The sequence below is a fragment of the Pseudopodoces humilis genome, chromosome 6 (assembly GCF_049639895.1).
Source record: "Pseudopodoces humilis isolate 2021_Gansu_Grassland_sample_001 chromosome 6, ASM4963989v1, whole genome shotgun sequence".
Classification (NCBI taxonomy): Eukaryota; Metazoa; Chordata; class Aves; order Passeriformes; family Paridae; genus Pseudopodoces; species Pseudopodoces humilis.
In genome coordinates, this window is record NC_142205.1 from 24,463,102 (window position 1) to 24,485,652 (window position 22,551).

A 22,551-nucleotide genomic window follows, 5' to 3' on the forward strand; every position below is an offset into this window, starting at 1 on the left:
TGAAAGGGAAAATTCTAGTTAATATATTTTGTTCATATGATTAGGAGTCATGCTTGAAATGCAGTTCTGTTCCAGTTTTTCTTCATTTATCTCAGAACTCTAAAATATATGGAAATATATGGATCTGCAAGTAGCTTTACATTTGCAGACTTCTGTCTCTCTGCCTGGACCAGTCACTTCAAAGGTGTTCACTCAATGTCAATAGGACAAGAACAAGTTCCAGGATGAAGATGCAGCACATGAGCTCATTCAGTTACTCCAGCACAGCTCCTTGAATCCAGCCAGCTGTGTGTGCATGTGGTGCAAACAGAAGTCTCTGTTCTCTAAGGTGTAGATATGGTGTGCAAGTGCAACCTATTTGGTTTGAATTATGCTTTTTCAGTTATTTTTGAGACTACATGATTCTGCACATCCCTACACGTCCTGATAGTGTGAACATGTGGTTTAGCTACCCCTGCTGCTGTTCTGCAATTGCTGAAATCTGCCATCTATATAAATTGCTCAGTGCAAGAGAGTGCTGTCTCTTTAATACAATATGTAAAGCATATTAGTTTAATTCTTGCTAATAGAGCACTTTCTTAGATTTTTTGATATTCATGTACCTTAGCACAGTGAAGACAATTATCCCTTTTGGAATGACAGGATTGCTACATATTTGTGTTCTCTGGTATTGCACACAGGTAAGTCAATACCTACAGTGCATCAAACAATCTGTGTGTAGCAGGAACAATGTTTTCCTCCAAATACAGCTGATATACTCATATGCCTGCTCTGGATCATGGCTTTGGACTCTTGGTTCCTGTTGCATTTATTCAGCATTCAAGGACGTACTTCTTCCCTATACATTTTAATGAATTTGCCAAAAGATTCTCTTTTTCCATTACTACCCAAATTCCATGGGATCTGCCCAGCAGTGAACTAGGTTAGCAAATTCACCACTGTACAATCCCAAGTCGTTTTACATGGAACTCGTGCTGTCTGCACTACTGATCACTTTTATAGTGCTTCTAACTTAAAAAGGAGTGTGAATTTAATATTGATATCCTGAAATTAAACCTCCTTTAAAGGATTTTGCCCCCAAAAACTCACTGTCTTGCTTTATTCGGCACACCTCTAGATAGTGAATCTGATTAAATACATGTAGTTTTCTCAGCTAAGTGGTCTGCTGGCATTTCTGAAATATTTTACATAGCTACAGCTGAAATCACAATTGGATTGAGCAAAAGAGAAAGGAGGAGCCAATACATGTAAACAGAACAGCGCCCCTTGTCTGCATGTTTTCTCAGGTCTGTAAAACCTGAATGCAAAAATTTCAAGAAAAAACAGAGGAACACGCGGTCACTAATAAACGCCAAACTAGGGAAGATACAAGCTGGCAAAATATCTGGAAGACCCGCAAAGACTGTGACGAAGAGTAACACGGAAAACGCAGCTGAGAATACGACAACATTCGTCCGCTGTTAAATGATAGAATTTATCAAAGCTTTGACGGCCACAACAGCCACATGCCAGCAGAGCAGCAGGCATGCCATGCAATAAAGCCGGCTGTAATGCCCGCACAGCAGCATTTGGCGGCAGCACCGTCCCACGCTCCGGCCGCGTCCCGGCGCCGCTTCCTCCCCGTCACAGCGCGGCCGCCGCGTCCCTTCCCGTCCCTTCCCTTCCCGTCCCTTCCCTTCCCGTCCCTTCCGGGGCGCTGCGCCCGGCCTGCGCGGCGCGGCCTGAGGGCAGCAGCCCGTGGCGGGCTGGGCTGAGCTTGGCTGGGCCGGGCTGGGCTGGGCTGAGCTCGGCGGCATGGCCCTCGCCGGCAGGGCGGCTCTGCGCTGGCGGGCACGGCTGCCGAGCCCCTGGCATGCCGCCGCCCCGCTCTGCCGGCCGGCCTGGCTGCCCGCGGCCTGCCAGCGGCCCCTCAGCTCCCGCGGCAAGGTGAGTCCGCCGGGCGCCTGCCCGAGGCCCGGGACGCGCGGCCTGTGCGGGCAGCACCACGCCGGCGCTGGTGGAATTTACCTGTTGGTGGAATTGCTCACATTACTCGTTGGTAGAATTGCCTTGCTGAGGTTTAGGGCTTGACGTGTTTCAACGATCTCATTTCTAGGGGCAGGTTAGCAAAGCTTGGAGAGAAGGATGTACTGTTAGTAGTGGACGCAAAGAACGCAGAATTCACGGGCCAGAAGGACATTTGACAGAACTCCCAGGATAAGGAAGGAACTAACAAAGCCAGCTCAGCAAGTCTGCTGAAATCGGCTCTGGCTGGGTAAAAAGGTAGTTCTGGCAGGGGGGGATCACGACCCAAGAGACCCACCGACTCAAGAGAAAGAGACTGTGTTGGCAAACTAGCATAAGAAATGAGGGAATCATTTAACCAATAGAACACTAATTAGAAGACAATTAAGTAACTTTCAGGCAGCAGATATTAATGCCTTTATTTGCTACAATTCGTAAATAGTACAAAGTTTTGGTAGTTGTTTGCTGGCTTTGTGGATTTTCCACGAAGTGCCCCTTTCTGCATAAAACTTTGACTTTTGCGTATGGATTGGCTTCTTGCACACTGTAGCATCCTTTTCCACTGTCTGCTTACTCTTTATGATAAGGTCACTACTTGTTGAGTCTCTAGGTAATAGCTCTGTATTCATATCATGCTTGTGAATAATGATGTTCATAATGTTCCCCTTAATCCAGTTTTCTTAATCCTTAAGTTTAGTAGTTTCACAAATGTAAAGCTGTAAAACAAAGTTTTACAGCTCCCTATGTACATAAGAACATAGTATCTTTCACAGACTTTACAGCATAGTTCATGATTGTTTAGTGATAAAAAATATATATGTCTATATGACTAGAGTGGAATGCTGACATTTTAAACAATGGTGACAATTCAAGTTTTTGTATCTCTATTCAGCCTGAGCTTCTTCCAGAGAAAAATTATTAAAAGAATGAATTTTGGTTTTTAAAGGCCGGGTCATATGGTATATAGAGACTTGATTTATGAAAAGAAATTTCTGTTTTTCAGGACAAAGTAGATATGTCAGCATATCTTGTTGAAAGAATTAGAAACTTCAGTATTATAGCTCATGTAGATCATGGCAAAAGTACACTAGCAGACAGATTGCTGGAAATTACAGGTAAGCATTTGCATTTTATACTACCTTTTACTGACATGGAAGGTGGCATCTTATGTTTCTGTACCTTTGGTTATTACTAAAATTCCTAATATTTTTTGGTCTTCTGGTGTTGCTTGTGCTTTTAGTCTCTCAGTTGTGTAGTGTTACAGATATATGGATTTTGTGGTTGAGATCTGCCTACACGTAGGTGTAAGTAAGTGTGTAATTCATTTAAAGAGGTACATATTTTGGAAGGAGACTGAGAAGGAGTTTAATTCCTTGTTCAGGCTTACTTCTGTCTTTCCAGCCAGTCATCCATTAAATCAGTACATGGCAAGTTTATGTTGTTTATTGCCAGTGGTTAGGGTGGACTGAAGGGGTGGGACTGTCGTGACCTGGGAGTTCTGGACTCATTTAAGGATGAACAAAACCAAACCAGGGAGAGAAACTTCTGATCAAAGTTATTTTTTATGATTACCTCCCATGTATCACTATGAGCATTTTTGCCTGAGGACTGAGATAGAATGGGATTTTGAATTCAGATCTGCCACTCTATGCTAGTGCTCATCTGGCACTTGAGATTGGTCTTAGAGCTGTGGGCCACTCCTCTCAAGTGATAGGAGGGGAAGTTTCCTTGAGTATCAAAATTGTTTACAATTCAAGGGAATTTTTGCTTCTTCTTAATCTCTTAGAGGGTGTTTTTTAATTCTGTTTATTCAGGGTAGGATTTTTTTATTACTTTAACGTGTAAACTTTATTTGACAAATGTAAAGAGTTGAATGGTTTTGTTTTTGATTGAAAATCTTAGTTTAGCTTAATTGTATGGGAAAGCTTAATTTGCTCTTGGTTAACTCTTGGTTAATGGCATTTTCAAGATTTATGCAGTAGATTAGTAAAGCACATTTTTTTTCTTTTTTGTAGGAACAATTTCTAAAACTGATCATAATAAACAAGTGCTGGATAAACTGCAAGTGGAACGTGAAAGAGGAATTACAGTTAAAGCTCAATCTGCATCTCTCTTTTACAATCATGAAGGCATAAACTACCTCTTAAATCTTATTGACACGCCTGTAAGTTAAATATAAACAGTGTTGAAATCACACAAATCTAAGTGCCTTTATAGTTAAAAGTAGGAGATTTTTGGCATCTTGTGTTTACTCAATTCCTCTTTTATAAGAATGTGAACATATATACAAATGAAAACAACATACAGAAATCTTTGCAAAAGACTCTAGAAAAACTTGAAATTGTAAACATTTGTTTTCTCCACAGGGCCATGTAGATTTCAGCTATGAAGTATCACGGTCACTATCTGCCTGTCAAGGTGTCATACTTGTAGTGGATGCAAATGAGGTGCAGTACTTAATTCTTGTTTTCTGTTTAGTATTTCAGTATTTCCTTAAGCTAGAGGGAAACTAGGTGTTGGGGTTTTTTTCAATTTTTCCACTAAAGTTTTTGCTTCTGGTCTATCTCCTTAAAAGTATTAGGTTGCAGAAAAAGAGTAATGGGAGTTTAAAAGCTATCAAGAGATAGATACTTGTATTAACAGATACCAGAGTTCTATGACATAATAATAGCACAGAATCAATTAGTGAAGAATCAGATCCTGTTTTTTAGAGAGCAGGAATTTTGCAAATGGCAGCCTGGAGGACTTCTAGCTATTGTACTGACACCCATTTGAGTATCTTCAGTTAGCAGACTAGAATATGAGGATTATAAAATCATGACTTTAAAGATGAGCACATTATCACTAAAATACTTTGTGAGAATTTTTTCTACGGCATATTTATGATTGAATTGTACAAGGGTCAAATGAGTGCTACTGTTTCCCATGTTATATCAAAAAACTCCAAACTAAGTAGCTTTTTGTTACTTTTTAGTTACATCTACTTACATTTTTAGTTACATTTGCTCCTTCTTAGCTTGAGGGGCAAGTGGACTTCCTGAGTAAGCTTGAGTAATAAATATGTTTTCCTAAATGTACTGTTGGTGTTTTTGTTTGTTTCATTGTTGCTTTTTGTTTTTGTTTTTTTGTTTTTTTGATGTTACATTTAAATATAATGTGATTACTTGGTAGTCTGTATTTAGCCTTCAGTCAGAATGACTGCAAACTCAACTTTCTCATTATTATTTTTTTATAAGTATTCTTTGTTGCTCCTTTATATAGCCTAAAATGTTAGGTCTGTATATTTGTAGTGAATATCCCCATATAAATAATCTTCCACTTGAACTGTTCTGAGTGGAGGGAAGATAACAAGTAGCTTCTGTTTTCCCCCTTCTCTAATCCCATGTCCACTTCTGCCCTCTCTGATCCAGTTGTGATATTATTGCTCTATAGTCTCGTTCATTAGCATCTTTATCTCTTTGTTTTCCCTTGTCTGGTACTTGGATCTGGAAGGGAATCTTCTTTCTTCTAATCAGAGCTATTGTTTTTGCCATCCTTTTGAAAAAAATGTGAGGTACAAACTTTATAATTTGTTTTCTTTTATAAAAGTAACTGTATGGTAAGTTGAAGGTACGTTCCTGCTCTGTGGAGTAGCTATAGTCTTATCACCATCATGAACATCTCTTTGTCAGAGTCCATTTTTAAATAGTTTATTGAGAGCTAAAAAGTCTGTTATTTATTTCTGAATAGCCATGATCATAGCATGCAGAAATATATGTACTTGTTGCATAATGTAAGCCTACTGTGTTACCTATAAGTAATTCCATGACAGTGGTCAGATACAATATTATTGCTTTGTTTAATTATATTCAGATTACAAGAAATTATAATTAAGAAAGCTGTTTTCTTTCTCAGCAGTTGCATATACTCAATCACCTTTTATTTATCTATCTCAAATGGAAGAGTTGAGAGAATAGCAAAACAATCTTAAATTGTTTAGTATGCCTAAAAATATTCCGCAAAACCACACCATAACTGTGGAGGCTTCTGTGTTCAACTTTCACAATGTTATTTTCTAGGGTATTCAGGCTCAGACAGTGGCAAACTTCTATCTTGCCTTTGAAGCACAGCTTTCAATAATTCCTGTCATAAATAAGGTAATAAAGTTTTTTAGCATTTTCTGTTAAATGTTAAATTTTCTGGGTTGTTTAAATGTATCTAGGGTTGATCAGAAATGTAACCTTGCAGAGAAGTATATAACAACAAAAGTTATTTGTTATAATACTTATTGGATTTAGATATAACATTACTAGAATGTAATAGGAATTTTCTGTATTTACTGTCCGTGTTAAATTTTACAGTAACTGCTGTGAAATTTTTAATTTCATGAAATACATTTAGGTATTTAAAGATGAAGCACTTAAGGACATGATTACTGGTGGACTTTGCAGTGCTGGGTCTATGATTGGAATTGGTGATGTTAAAATTTCATTAATATTGAGGAAATGACATAAGTATGAGCTCAATATTTAAAAAGTAGAGTGTCAGTTTTAAATGAAATTTAAGTGTTGTTTTCTATACTGTGGGGCTGCGTTAGGGTTGTGTTACTGGAATCACAAGATTAATTACTGCTCAGCTTATGTAGATTTATATTGTACTTAATATGTGATCCTATAAACAGTGTAGGTAGCACTTAATGATTTCAAATTGCTTTGTAAACTAAATATTTTTACTGACTCTTGGACAAAGGTGATTCCCTAATGAAACAAGCCAGAACTAGACTGGTTACAGATGGGATCCTTCCTGAAATCAAGGAAGGAAGACTTTATAAAATGAATATTGATATTTTCCTAAAGATGGACAGTATTTAACCATAAATACTTAACAGTTCTTTTTTATACTTTTGAAAGCTACAGTACTGGATGATCACTGGGAGATGCGATTGCTTGTATATTTAGCAGTTTGTTGTTTTACAGATTGACTTGAAAAATGCAGACCCTGAAAGAGTTGAAAAACAAATTGAGAAACTGTTTGATATCCCTGCAGATGAATGTGTAAGGGTAAGATCTCTTAAGTTTTATAACATAGCTAATAATATAACTTTGTAACTAATGAATGACATGTGCATGTCATAAATTAAGAGAGTGCTATCTGTCTGCCTGTTCTTGTCTGACATAAGAATTTCTTTAAAGTTTGTCTCCTATAAGAGTGGAGAAAATAACTTTCAGCTAAAAATTCTAGTATTTTTTGAGAAATGGAATCTGAGATTTTAAATTATTTCTCACTGTTAATCCATAAATGATTTTTGTTTCTACCATAAAAATAATTGTCATTCACAAAAGAAAAACCAGTATAATTTACAACCAAAAAAATATTTCTTAGTCATAGCATTCTAGAATGTTAAGTATTTCTATGGGTAGTACTATCCCGTGGCCACCAAAACTGTCTAAGTAAACATGACACTAATTAATAAGTGTAAGACTTGGCTTATAAAATTGTTTAATTTGTTTTAGATTTCTGCTAAACAAGGAACAAATGTTGAAAAAGTTCTTCAGAAGGTCATTGAGAAGGTCCCACCGTAAGTCTGTATTTAACTATGTGTATAATTAACCTTATAAAGTAATTAGAAAATTGTGAGCTGCATTTATGTGGTATTTGCAGTAGTTTTACACTTAATACGCATTTGATTTAGAGGAAATGCTTTATAGAGAGATGTAGGAGAAGCAGAAGGAAAATAATGGCTTGCACTTAAACAGGAGAGGTGAATTAGTCACCAGGGAGGCTGAAAAGCAGAGGTACATTTTCTTCACCTCTGTGTTTACCAGCACTGTTGGGCTTTAGGCCTGGGGAGCAAAAATGCAGGTGGATGCACAGACCCACTGTCAGCAAAGAAGGAGTTGGTATCTGAACTATCACAGGAGCCTGACCCTTATGTATGCATGGGCCCTGATAGCATCCTCCTGAGGGTTGTAGAAGAGCTGGCTGTGTGTGCAAAGCTGCTCTTCTAAATCTTTGAGAAGTCATGGAGATCAGGGGACATTCCAGAAGACTGGAAGAACGCTAATGTCCAATTTAATGTCCAAGAAGAGATTAAAGGAGGATCCAGGAATTTATAGGCCCATCAGTCTTACTGCCATCCCTGGAAATGGTATGGAACAAATCCTCCTGGGGGCTATCACAAGTCAGATGAAGTGATTGGGAAAAGTGAGCAGGGATTCGCCAAGGGCGTATTGTGCTTGACAAACCTGATCACTTCCTACAGCACAGTAACCTGTTGTGTAGTGTGAGTGGTGGATACTGGTACTTGGATTTCTCACTACATGGATAAGTTTTTTGATAAGGTTTCTCACAGACTCCTGGAGAAGCCACTGTGTTAGTCTGGAGTGGTCTGTGTCATGGGTGGGGTGGCAGGCTGCACCCAGAGGGTGGTAGTAAATAGCTCCTTTTCAGACTGGCCACAAGTAGGGTCTGCCAGGGTTCCACATTGGGCTCTATGCTATTTTATTTCACCATAAGTGATCTGGAAGTTGGGATGTGTACCTTAGTGAAGTTTGCCAGCAATACCAAAATGAGAGGGGAAGTAGACACTTCAGAAAGGGGGAGCAACTTTGCAGGAAGACCTAGATAGGCTGGAAGAGTGGGCAAGAACCTTATGAAATTCAGCAGAGGCAAAGGTCGTGCACCTGGGAATACATAATTCAGGAGCACAGCACAGGCTGGAATCTGCATAGCTGGGGAGCAGCTCTGTGGAAACAGACCCAGAGGTCTTTGTGGACAAAGTCAATATGAGTGAATAGTGTGCTGCTGTAGGAAAGAAAGACAGCAGGATGCTGGGTTGCCTCAACAAGGACATCACCAGCAGAGACGAAGTCATCCCAGAGAAGTTGTTCCATTCTACTCAGTGGTGATCAGTCCACACCTGGAGTACTGTGTTCAGTTTTGGTCCCTGCTATGCAGAAAATGTGGACAGGCTGAAGAGGGGCCACAGAGATGATCAAAAGACTGGGAAACCTGCCCTTTGAGGAGAGGTTGAGAAAAATGGATTTATTCAGCCTTGAGAAAAGAAGAAAAAAGGGATACCTTTTGTTGTGTTCTGGTATTTAAGTAGTAGCTACAAAGAGCCATTGGAATAATCTCTCCAGGAAAGTGGTGGATTCCCCCACATTGGACACTCTGATTTGTTTGGGCAGGGTGCTGGGCCATCTTGTTAAGCCTGTTTTTGCCAAGAAAAGTTGTAATCAGGTGATACTGGAAATCCATTCCAACCTGGAAGGACTCTATGAAAGTGTTTAGGGTGGATGTGCTTGCTTATTCAATATTGAATGAAAACACACTGCATAATACATTGTTTTAATTTTTTTTGGTGACAGACCCCAGTGTAATACTGCTGATCCATTGAAAGCCTTAGTATTTGACTCTACCTTTGACCACTATCGAGGTGTCATAGCTAACATTGCGCTCTTTGGTGGGGAGATTGCAAAAGGACAGAAAATTGTGTCTGCACACACAAAGAAAAGATATGAAGTTCATGAAGTCGGAATTCTGACTCCAAATGAGCAGCCAACACATAAGCTGTAAGTAAAAACTTCTTACAGTGGAACAAATCATATATTGGGGTAAGCTACAATATCCTGCATTTCTGTTTGATTTTTTCTTTGAGAGGTAAAACGTGGGAGATATCTAGGTTTTTGTTCTTCTTCTTTGGTGGTGGGTTTCTTTATAATTACTATTTGAAATATAATGCTCTGTGCCATTTTTTATTTTGGGCACACTGACGCAGAAGGTTTTAGTGAGTGCTTTTTGGGCATTGCTGTGGGAGGAATCCATTAGGTTCTGTAGTACATGGAACATCTGGACAGCTAGGTGTTCAAAAGCTAGGGTTCGATATTCAGCTGTCCAATTTATTTCTAGGAACTGCCTTGTTTGCGAGTGGAAGGGAATGGGGCTTCATCTTAGTAATTGCTGCAGCATATTTTGAGGGTGGAAAACTTAAAATCCATGAATGCAACAGCTTCCAGAAACTGGCTTCTCAATGGCAGCAGTGGGAAGAAAATCAGGTACTTAGAATTAGTGGAGAAGTTTTACCAGTTTGCATCCAAATACATGTTAATGACTTTATTGGGGGCATTCTCAGGTTACATTATTGTGTCTGGTGGGTTGAACCCAGCCAGCTCCCTGCTCACTCCCCAGCCCTAGCAGGATGAGAACTGAGGAGGTACTTGTGGACTGAGATAAAGAGAGTTTAATAAATGAAGGGAAAAAAAAAAAGAAATAAAAACAAGTCATGCAAAGTCCATTATTCACCACCTTCCAAAGCTACCCTGGAAAGACCACACTTCTTTTTTATTGCTAAGCATGATGTTCTGTGCTATGGAAGGCTCTTTTGGCCATTTTGGGTCTGGTGTCCTGGCTGTGCCACCTCCCAGTCTCTTGCCACCCCCAGTCTGTTTGCTTGCAGGGACACAGTGAGAAAGGAGGGCCTGTTCAGTAGTACCAAAACATTGGTATGTTATCAACGCTTGTTTAAATCACAATTCTAAAACACAGTTTCATACAGGGCTGCTCTGAAGAAAGTTATCCATCCCAGCCAAAAACAGTACCCTGTGTTTTACTCAATATTTACCATGTGTTCCCTTCCTATTAGCATAATGTGCTGATTGAAGGGGTTTGTCTAGTTTCATCCTGCTGGTATATGAAACTTGCTGTGCTGGTAGTTGGGAACTGTTCTGGTTTCTTTGTCTTAGGAGCCTCTCAAGAGTCTAGCTCCAGCTTTTAAACTGGGAGCAAGACAGTATTCAAAATCCAGGATAATAAATGTACCGTTCCGCTGTAACAGAAAAAGAATGAGTTGAGACTGTTCACAACTCAGAGGTGAAACTACTTAAACCTCAGTTCTGGACTTTGGATATGGGCTTTTAAGGGTGTGATTTATTTGAATTTCTGGCTGGGATAAATCAAGTAGGAAGACAGAGATACTGCTAATGCCAACAACCATGTCCATATAATAACAATTTTATTTAGCTATGCAGGACAGGTGGGGTACCTGATTGCTGGAATGAAAGAAGTAACGGAAGCCCAAATAGGAGACACACTGTTTTTATATAAACAGCCAGTGGAGCCTTTGCCTGGCTTTAAGTCAGCGAAGCCAATGGTTTTTGCAGGTGAGGAGTAAATCAATATAAAGAGGAGTTACTTTTGTCCAGTGAAAGGAGTAAGAGCTGTTAGAGCTTTTAAAAGAAGACATATATATTAAGATATGGGAGGATTAGAATTTTAGCTGTAGTGCATCACTTATGTAGATCTCTATGTTTTCCCTTTGACTTAAAAGGATTAGTAATAAATGCTGAATAGTTTTATATGAAAGCAAGACATGTATTTTTGAAGACAAGCATGTATTTTTGCCTGTGATTATTGTTTCTAATTCCAGTAAACTCTTAATAGCTGGAAAAGAAGGGTTCAAATTTAAAATGAAAAAAGAGGGAATTCTTCATCTAGATAATCATGTTTCTGTAATTATTGTGTTGGTTTTTCTTCTTTAGAAACTTAGCAACTCTTTCATTTTTGTTAAACATGGTAAGCTGCCAGAGCTAATACTCAGAATGATCCTGATATTCAAATGATATTTGACTTTTTGAGCTTGAATAGTTCCGTTGAGCTGTTGCCACTAGCTTCAGTAACTACTACAAATGCTACAGAAGGTGGCTTTAGAAAAAAATTCTATAAATCATTTTCCAGACTTGTTGTGAAGCAGTGTGTAAAATTCACTGGAACTGTCTTACGGAGAGTCTTAGGCAGTCTCTCAATGAGTGTCAAAAAGTATAATCTTGTAAATAATTTGGTGTGCATGTGTATTGCTTCTTGATGTAGATGACATTTTCTGAACATACAAGGATGTGAAAAGTGATATAGTAGAATCTGTTTCCAGAAGTAGTTATACAAACAGCTATTTTTATTAATTTCAAAAGAATAGAGAAATATTTGCAACTTTGAAATGATGGTATTTATATTTCATTCGCTCTTAACTTTGAGGGAACATCTCAGTGAAGTCTATACATTTACACTCCAAAACAGTGGTTATACTCAACTGTGAATCTTCCACAAATGTGAAGGATTAGATGAGTACAGTGATCCTACCATTAGGGTTTAGATGTTAATTCTGAGGTAATCAAAAACATTTTTATGTTTTGACTAATTTTTTTTGAGGAATAAAGAATCCTCATGTTGTTTTTCACATTTGAAACAGATGGAGAAAGTAACTATTCCTGATTTAATTACTCTGTTAACTGTAAGTGGCATATTTGAAAGCCAGGTACACGGTAGGTAAAGCTCTCTGTCACATCATTTCTATTTAATATATTTTGACAGGAATGTATCCTATAGATCAAGGAGAATATAATAATCTCAAAAGTGCTTTGGAAAGGCTGACATTGAATGACTCCAGTGTAACGGTTCATCGTGACAGTAGCCTTGCCTTAGGAGCTGGTTGGAGGTGAGGTTTTTGTGCTGCTTTCATTTTTGAAACTGCTCATAAATTGAGAATGCATGTTTAAGTAAACTGAAGGTAGCATTAAACTTAATTCAAAAATAGGAGCTGTAATTCAAATTAGTGATAGATAAAGGTCAAAAGCATTTGGTTTTCTTACATTCTTTGTTTGCATAGAGAATGAAGATTTTTGTGATTAATAGTTTTTGTTCTCTGAGACTCATTATTCAACTGTAGGATTATTTGGTCCCTTGGAAGTTGTTTGCTCTGCCTGATATTGCCATACTAGAAGTGTAAACATGCTGGAGGATGAAAAAGACCACTGTGAGATTTCAGGGGATGCACTAATACTTTTACTAACAGGGTATTTATATTCCAGATTTGGTTTCCTTGGTCTTCTACATATGGAAGTCTTTAATCAACGTTTGGAGCAAGAGTATAACATGTCTGTTATTTTGACTGCACCTACAGTTCCATATAAAGCTGTTCTTTCCTCAGCGAAGTTGATAAAGGTATGTTAAATTCATTAAAAAATTATATAAACAGCAGTTTAAAAGCCTTCTATAATAAACATCTAGAGTCTCTTTTTAAATGTAGGCTAGTGCTGTATTTTTTCGTGTTAGAAACACCAGTATATTACTTAAATAGTTCTTAATTTTTTCGAAGGATGTTAATAGTTCTTTCCTCTTTCATGTCAAGCACTCTCTTTTTATGTCTTATACTTTTTCTTAAAAACTGGAGTATAGGACACGTATCTTGCTGTATTCTTTTAAGTGCTTACTGACTGGACTGTGTTAAAAGCAGGTGAAGCTATCTTCCAGGCTTTATCTGTCAGAAAACATGAATGTTTCTAGGAATAGCTTGTAATGATATTGTAGATTGGCTGTTCCTGGTGAAAGAAAGAGATAATTTTTGATCACAATTAAACAGGTACATGCTAACTTCATTACACTGGGTGTAAATAGAATTACTGTGTTTGAGTTTTAGGGAGAGAAAGAGGTAGACTTAGAGCAGCTGCTGACAGAGGAGACTGCGAGTTGACTGGCTGATTATTCTGTAAATTACTAAAAACTTGTATAAAAAAGGTTACTGTAGTTGTAAGGTGTGAGGCATAGACCTTTTATCTCTGGTTGTTTTGGATTCTTACCCATGCAGTATAGCAGCTATATCTAGACCTTTGGTGTGTGATTCTGGATTGTTGATGTGGGATTCTTTTCAAATAATGCTGGAAGTTGGGTTCCTGTCAGTGGAAATGATGTAATTGCTTGCTTTGGAGGAGAGGGAAGTTGCATTTACACAATAATCAGCATAACCTTCCTTTTACCTTAGAAGGGTAACTCCAGCCCTTATTGGGATGTTGGACTGGAAAAAGTACATAATGAAAGCACTTACACAGGAATCAAAAACTTCATTTCTGAATCCACTTCAGCATGTGAGGGAGCCTGAACCCAAAGTTCTACTTAGAGAAGAAAGTCCCCACCACTGAACTCCAAAGTATTCAGAGCAGGTCTTCTGTTGAAGCTGTGTAACTTAGAGGATAAGGATGAAGTAAGAAGGAAGATCCTCAATTTACAGGGGAGAAAGAGACCTGGAAAGATGGATAGAAAGGTTTTTTGCATTTCTATAATTTCCCAAATATAAAGCTAATTTTTGTATAATGATATGGAAAGATATTTAAATGATTAAATGATATTTAAAGATATGCTGATACATTATAGAAATCTCTTCTAAAATCATCCTTGTTTTAAACTTGGGTTGCATAATGCACCAATGTTTTCAGGCAATTGAAACATTTTTTAGAATTTTTTCAATGTTTGTCTCCTTTGCTGTTCATTTTGCTTACTTCTAAAATTACAATATCCGGTTTATTTGCTTGTTTTCAGGCATATGGAAAAGACCAGATTACTATTATCAACCCTGCTCAGTTTCCTGATAAACTTTCTGTATCAGAATATTTGGAGCCAACTGTTATGGGTACTATTGTAACACCTCATGAATACATTGGGAAAATAATTACCTTGTGTCAGGTTGGTGTATAGTTTTAATTTTGTCTTTTGCATTTTTAAGTTCTTCACCTCATACTTAAAGTGAAGACAGTAATGATAATAGATACTAGTACTTAAATAATATCTTAGAAATGATTATTGAATACTTTTGAAAAAAAATAATTTTTAACTTTTTATTTGTAAAATTCTGAACTACAGAATCCATGTATTAAAAAGTTAGTGATGAATCTCAGTGACAACAAGTCAACAAGTTCTTGGTCTGTACTAGACTAATTCATAGCTAGTTCTGTTCTCTTGAAAGAATGGAGTCTGCAGCAGGGGAGTATTGGTTCTTTTAGAAGTGTATTCATGGAAATACAACCTCTGCCAACACTTCTGACTATGTGTCCATGTATTTTTTTCAGTACTTCACAGAAAGTAAATTTCGGATAGTGATGACCAAAACACTTTGGCCTAACTGTACTTGGAATACTTCTGACTGAAAATGTTTTACCTGTCATGCATATTGTGTTTATATTATTCACAATAATTTTCTTAGTTTATAACATTTCAAAATGCATAATACAAAGCAGTATAGTACTTGTATGTCAATACAGTGAAAAATAAAATCTTTTAAAAAAAATATTTATAAAATAACTTTAAGAACATGCTCCTGGGAGGGAAAACAATGAACCTGCAAGTCCTACTGTGGCAGCAGTTAGCAGAAGCTATTAAGGATTTCAGAAATTAAACATTTAGAGAGGAAAGGCTTGAGTTGTACATCTAGTTAAGGTGTAACCACTTCATTTGTTACAGTGCTGCAGCTTGTCCTGGGACTTCAACCAAACTATCAAGAAAGTTACTTTGGGGCTTAAATACAAGGATTCTCTTGTGTAGCTTGATTGTTGTTCATTTTAATTTGCTTTGTATTTTTTTGTAGAAAATTTCAAGGGAAACTGAAACAATTTTTATTTGTCTAGGATCGTAGGGCAGTCCAGAAGGATATGTTGTACATTGATGAAAACAGGGTTATGCTAAAATACCTCTTTCCATTGAATGAAATTGTGGTGGATTTTTATGATGCTCTTAAGTCTCTGTCTTCTGGCTATGCAAGGTAACTACCTCCCTTGTTCCCCCTTCTCCTCCCCCCACCCTGGACCCTGAAGAGGGTGGCATAGTAAAAAAAGGCCTGAGGAACAGCTGTGGAAGGGCATGGGTGAAGAATATTGCTTTATGATGGTGCTGCAAATCTAGTCTCTCTTCACCTCAAATGGATTAGATTCACTGTGAAAGTGGATGGAAGTAAGTCTGAAAAACATGAAAAGTGTGCCACAACCTAATAATCATTGTCTTTGACAATGTGTGTATTTTTCAAGGGCCCCCTCTGGAGTGGCACAGGCTCACCTGTATGAGTGAGACCTAAATGGTCTGTCCTTGTCTGAAGTGACACTGCAATTTTTTTCAAAAGGAATCACTGAAACGGTACTACTTACTTTATGAACTGTCTCTTGGTGGAAAAAGGCAAACAACCACATTGATTATTTAAAGCTAGTAAAAACAATGTGGGATTTAAAACAAACAGTACTTACTTTACATGCTTTATTATGTAATAAAAGAAAATGGTGTATTTTGAGGCAGAATTTTCTGTTGCGGGTGGCTGCCATGCATTCAGAGTCTAGTACAGTGCTCAGATGTTTGTGAAGAGCCTTGGTGAGTTTAATGGAAGGGAAAATGTTGCATGGCAATGAGCTTGTGCCCCAGGAGGCTCAATAGCTCTCACAAACCTGGCATGGTGAGATGTCTTTAATGAGATATGTTACACAATAGAAACCAGTATACCAAATTACATTATTTATTTTATAAACATAAAAATGAATTTTATTGAAGGAGTGAATTTGCTTTGAGTTTGTTTTCTTTAATTATGTCTTATAAATGTAAGTAATACATGTTTTGCCCAGGTTTTTATATATATATACAGTAAAAGCATAAGCAAAAGTGGAAAGGCAAGGTGCAAGAAATAGAGGGATGGAAATTTTGAATTTCCTCTCAGGATCTAGCTTCCTCACTACATAAAACCTAACCTGTTTATCAAGAATCTATATTTTTAGCAGAATTATGCTGGGTTTCCTTTGATTCATGATTGCCAATGATGTTGCATTATCTTATTTATTTGTTTGTTTTTGATTTCCTAATTGACTCCTTAATACAGTTTATGTAAGTAATGCTCTTGGTAATCCTTTTTCTGTAATATGGATCCAGTCACACATCTGTGAATTCTATCCAGCTAAGATAGAAATACTTTGAAATAATCTCAAAGGATTTTTCTCTCCCTTTTCTGGTATTTCAGATTTGACCCAATTACAGTGATATTGATGATCCTCCACAATTACACTTACACACAAGATCGATCTATCTATCTATCTATCTATCTATCTATCTATCTATCTATCTATCTATCTATCTATCTATCTATCTATCTATCTATCTATCTATCTCATACATTAACTCTGCATCTCTTGCATTCAATAAGAACTTTTGCAAACTAACACACAGACAGCAAGGCCCACACCTACCAAAGAAGAAATCTGCTTTGGAAACTAAGTGAAAAATTTAGTTGTCAGAGACAGTGATAATAGTGGTCACATAAAAAGTTTGTCAAATGAGAGGATGACAAGAAGACAGTCCTAGATTAGTGTTTTATCCCTGTGACATTCAGGATATTTACTGTTCAAAAGCTGTATTGAAGGGTTCATTAAGACTGCATTAAGCATGCAGGTTTCTAATTGCTCATTAGATTGGAAAGACATCCTCGAAGTCAAGATTACATCTTTCTGCATTGGAGGGGACATTATGTGCAGCACCTTTCTAGTCTGAAGATGTACTGAGAGACTATTAAAAACTGCACTCTCATTTTATTAAAAAGTTCAAATGTTTTATTAAGAAATGTGTCTAAAATTTATGGAACAAAGAATGCAAAATATAGTTTATACAATATCATGACTAATTTTTTAACTGCTTTTATTTTTTTAGTTTTGATTATGAAGATGCAGGTTACCAATCAGCAGATCTAATCAAAATGGATATTCTTCTAAATGGAAATCCAGTTGAAGAACTGGCAACTATCATACACAGGTAAGTTGGCTGGATTCCTTATAAAAAAGAAATAAGGCTTCCTATTATTAGTCAATGAAAACATTGTCTATTAATAGAACTGGATGATCTTAAGGTCTTTTCTGACCTAAATGATTATATGATTCTAAATGACTCTAGGTATATGTGTTACTCTTAATATGACAAATGTGTATGAACATTGAAGATTTTTCCATATGACCACCTTCATTACCACTGAAAAGGAGAAGCATTTTGTAGTATGAAAATTAGGAAATACATACCATAATTAATAGCAATTTTTTACTTCCCTTTCTCAGCTTAAGTACTGGATATCATATTTTTGTGGAAAATGTAGGGCAGAGAGAAAGAAATGCAAAATGCCAATCTTCTAAAGGGCTGCAAAATTTTAAGTACAGACCAATCTAGTAGATGCCAGATGAATCATTTATGGTGCTTAATACTGACAAAAAATGGTTTTGTTCTCACAGAAATACCTGTTCCATAGAAGTTTGTTGTTACCTTGTTTACGGACAGAGTACCAGGAGAATGTAAATATTTACTGGATGCAATTACCTCAGATTTTTTTTTTTTTTGTTAAAATGATTAAATTTCTATGAGTATCTCAGGCATTAGAGGTGAGAAAAATGCCTTTCCTGTTTCCAGCCTGTCCCCTATCTTTTCACAAAGTTTTTACAAAGCTCCCTTCTGTAACTTCAGCATCCATTTCCAGTAATGCCTAGATAAACTTTTGTAGGTTTTTTGGTTTTCCTTCTTAAAATACTAATTTGTTGTTGCTAAATATTTGTATATTTTCATATTTTTTTACATAACTGCAATCTTGAAATCCTTGGAATTCTGTAATTCCAGAAGGCTGCCACAGGAAAAAAAAACCCTTGCCTTGTTCAGGAGGATCATGGGGTTGAAGGCGAGTAACTGTCTTGCCTACAATTGCTAGATAATATATTTTTCATAAGCATGCACTGTTTAGCAATCTACCTGCATTTCCTACTCTGAAAAGATGCAAAATGGAGAGGACCACCTTGCAGAAGTTTGTTATTGCTTTAACACGTATTTTTTGATCAATTTAGCCCATGCCCTGAACTGTTTAACTCACTAAACTGACAACATTTCTTTTGGCTTTAGGTTTCTGGTTTTGTTTTGGTTTTTTTTTTAAACTTGTAGTTGCATTCATTCTGCTCTTCCTGCAGGTATTATCAGCCCTCCCAGTGTAAAAACTGCATCTGTAAGAATTACGCTGAATTACATTTATAGAGAAAGCATTACAGAGAGATTACTGTAAGCTCAGTATTAAGATAGTCATCATTTGTTCTTACTGTACAAGTAATGTATGTACCTCTTAAAAGTCTAACACTCAATGAACATGACTTATGTACTTCATGTTTAAACTGTTTGCTCTATACAGGAACCAAGGAATCACATTGTCACTACCTGAAAACATGTATGTTGGTAAAAAAATGTCTGCTAAATATGGATATTTTTATAAAGAATAGACCCTTTTCTTTCTAATGGCTTATGAAAGTATCTGTTAGTAGCTTCTTGAGACCTTTTGTTGTTTTCTCATTCCAAAACCTGAAGCATATGCAGATGCTGAATATAGTTGGGTAATTTTTATTAGCAGATGGCAAGACTATGTTAATTTTTTTTCTTGTGATATTAAACCAGACTTTGAAAGCATTCTGTAATATGTATATTTTGATTACTTGGGCCTAGATCAATGAAAATTCTCCTTGACCTAGTTTAAAATCTCACTTTAAGCTGTGGCAGTATTTAAAACGTCTTCAGTGTGATGGATTATTAGGGTGTTTTTTATAAATAGTTGATATGATGTTATATATTGAGGTTAATACAGTTTTATTACCTGTTTGTATTAAACAGGTAACATACAGACACCACTTATTAGATGCAAAATTTGATCTGATCAGCTTATCTTCTGCGTTAAGAAGAGGAAAACCTCTACTAAAATCCTTCAAAGAGTTTGATTTATGGATATATTTTTAGTGTTGCTGACCTTTTTTTTTCAGTGATAAAGCCCATGCTGCTGGTAAACTCCTGTGTGAACGTTTAAAAGAGACGGTTCCTAGACAGTTGTTTGACATAGCCATCCAGGCTGCCATTGGCAAGAAAATCATTGCAAGAGAAACGTAAGTGAAGCCCTTCTATTCCCCTTTTTTTCTGTCCATATTTTAAGATATGTAAAATACAGACTTGTAAAGTCTTACCTAGTTTTATACATTACAGGACTTTGATTTTGCTATAAAGTTGTATTTTTCTTGTGTATGCTACTTGAAGAAAAAAAAAAACACATTCGAGCAGTGACTATTGACTAAAGATTTTGAATTAAATTTACACAAAGAAATTGTATTTTTATTTTAGATTCCTTGTGGTCAGAATTGCATTTAGTGGATAAAGTGTAATTTGCAAGACCCATGTGTCCACTTCGTCTTTGGCAGTGGAAGAAGTTTCTTACTATTGAAAAAAATAGCTACTTGTGGAATACTTTGCTGTTAGAGTCAGCAAAAAAATGACTGATTTGTGCTGTTCCAAAGGAAATGTGTTGCAGCTGAACACAAAAACATTTTCCTAGCACATGCTTCTTTAAAGCAAACCATTTCCTTGATGTTGTGTTTCTCATCACATTTTTGCTGTTTAAATAGGATTTAAATTATGGTAAAATACTTAAAGGTCAGAATTCAGGCAGAGGTGCTGTAAGAATTTGTTTATATATGTATATACACACAGATGTAACACTTCTTGTGAGTCGTAACAGAAAGTCCAGATAAAAAGGCAAGATTGTGATTTCTTTATGTACATATTATGCACATAAGGGATGTTTCTAGAATTGAAAACTGTGAATTACATATTCTGTTTAAAATTTCATCTTTTGTATACAAAACCTGAAAATGTTATGATGCCAAAGCATCTTACAAAGCTAGTGGAAAAACAAGTAACATTTTAACAACTCAAGTACTTAGCTTCACATACATACGTTCTGATATGTTAAAGTGCATGTGTTACTTTATTTTTCAGGCTTAAAGCTTACAGAAAAAATGTTGTGGCAAAATGTGTAGGTATTTTTTCTCTCTCTCTTCTTCATGATTCTGAAATCTGTAAACCTTAAGAGCCTTACTAAGATGATAGTAAGATAGATCTCTTCCCAGAAACCCAGCAAAGACATATTCTGCTTGTGCTCCTAAGTGTCTTTGGAATTTGAAGATACTTTTAAGCTTTTATTTTAAAATCCAACTCTTGTAATCTCTTGCTGCAGCTTGAAGAGTGGATCAGATAAAGTAATGGCTTTTTCAGTCACATATTTTTGAATGTCTGTTCATTCCCATCTCATCATTTTCTCATAGTTGCAGACACGCAGTAAATGTGTGCGTGTGTGTTGTGTACACACAGGCATATAGGTAACTTTGTGTCTCCTAAATTGGTTTTCAGGTTATAGAAGGAAATATAAATGTGCTTCATTTGAGACTAGATTGTGGTTAATTTTCTACTCAGGTTTGCAGTAATATACTGTAATAAAAGCTGTAACTGTGCAGTAGTTGACTATGGACAAGACTCAACAAAGCTATTGGAAAACTGTGATGCCTCTTATTTAGCTTGGATTTAACTCTCTGAAGTGAACATACTGGAAAATACATCAAACAAGTGTCCCTTTCTCACAACTGCAATAGAATTCTTCTGCTAAGCACAGCTGTGGGATGGTGTCTGTTCAACAGTGTACAAGGGTTTAGTTCATTTTCCTAGATGTAAGCAACTAATGCCAGTCAAGATGCCTCAATGTATCTGAGCTAGCATGCTGCTGGTATTCCAAGGGGATTTGGATCTAATATGTCAGCCAGGCATACAGCAATGTATATATTTAGGTGACTGAGTTCAACACTCAGTTGTCCAAATTAAGTGCTTATTTGGTTCCTTGTCGTTTTTAACTAGTGGCCTTTAGGCCAAACTATTTGGAGTATAAAATAATCTTTTTGTCAAAATATAACCAGTTTTTCTGACTATTTTTAAACCCTTGAGTTTTGTGTTGCTGGAATATACTGCAGCTGCAGTTGTAGTTTAGGCTTAGTAATTTTTATTTTTTTTCACAGTATGGTGGAGACATTACAAGAAGAATGAAGCTCTTAAGGAGGCAAGCAGAAGGCAAGAGGTTGATGAGAAAAATTGGAAATGTTGAGGTTCCAAGAGATGCCTTTATACGTGTTCTAAAGAGAGAAACTGACAAATAGAGATCAGTGACATCTGATCTTCCAGATCATGTCAACTTTTTGTAGACAGTATCAAAGTGAGCTAATATGTGATTTATCACTGTGAGAGGGAACATACTTGACTTTAAATGGTATGAATTCAGCATGTGTGGGAGGATGAGTTGAAAGGACTTAAAAATGTACATACATTTGTAGATTATTATGAAATTAAAGTTACTAAACTGCATTAAAAGTTCACATTGTATTGTTTTTATGTTATTTCACTGCTTTTATATTTTTGACAAATTAACATAATTTGGGGTTTTTTTGCACTGCAAGTCTATGTGAGAGGAACCGTATGGCAAAAAGGTTATAAAAATAATTTCAAGGTATGTATAACAAACAATGCTGTGCTGGTTTGGTTTTTTTCTTTTAAAGTTTGAACTGTCAGCAACAAAGGTATCAAGCTATTTCCTGTTTTACTTTCTCTACAGTTGCTGTTGTCAGGAAATTGTGATGCTGGGAAACCACATCAGATGAAAAAAATCAATACTTTTTTTTAATTTAACACACCATTTATTTGAAACCAGTTGAAGTGTGTAAGCTTATCACTAGTTCAGCTCAGCTATGCTCATCTCCACGGAAATGGCAAATTTTAATATATTAAAAGACTTATACTGTTCCACTAGTAAGACCAATTCAGGCCTTAAAGAATTTATTTATCATGAAGGTTTGGTTTTAGCATATCTTGGTGTAGTTAATGAAGTTTTATTTATGT

The 22,551-nt window shown here is 36.5% G+C and overlaps 1 protein-coding gene across 2 annotated transcripts; it reads left to right on the plus strand.

The window, feature by feature from the left end:
• Nucleotides 1-1,776: 1,776 nt before the first annotated feature.
• GUF1 (GTP binding elongation factor GUF1) lies at nucleotides 1,777-22,029 on the plus strand. 2 transcript variants are annotated; one of them, XM_005517742.3, is made up of 17 exons: nucleotides 1,777-1,926; nucleotides 3,008-3,119; nucleotides 4,020-4,168; nucleotides 4,371-4,451; nucleotides 6,063-6,140; nucleotides 6,960-7,043; nucleotides 7,497-7,561; nucleotides 9,354-9,557; nucleotides 11,005-11,144; nucleotides 12,349-12,472; nucleotides 12,846-12,978; nucleotides 14,350-14,493; nucleotides 15,432-15,565; nucleotides 17,482-17,583; nucleotides 19,605-19,724; nucleotides 20,611-20,647; nucleotides 21,678-22,029. In XM_005517742.3, exons 1-17 carry the CDS (start codon nucleotides 1,795-1,797, stop codon nucleotides 21,813-21,815), a joined length of 1,977 nt encoding a protein of 658 aa, XP_005517799.2. In that variant the 5' UTR covers nucleotides 1,777-1,794; the 3' UTR covers nucleotides 21,816-22,029. The 2 variants fall into 2 exon arrangements, with proteins under 2 accessions (XP_005517799.2, XP_087913235.1); XM_088057109.1 differs by lacking the exon at nucleotides 20,611-20,647.
• The last annotated feature ends 522 nt before the right edge of the window (nucleotides 22,030-22,551 follow it).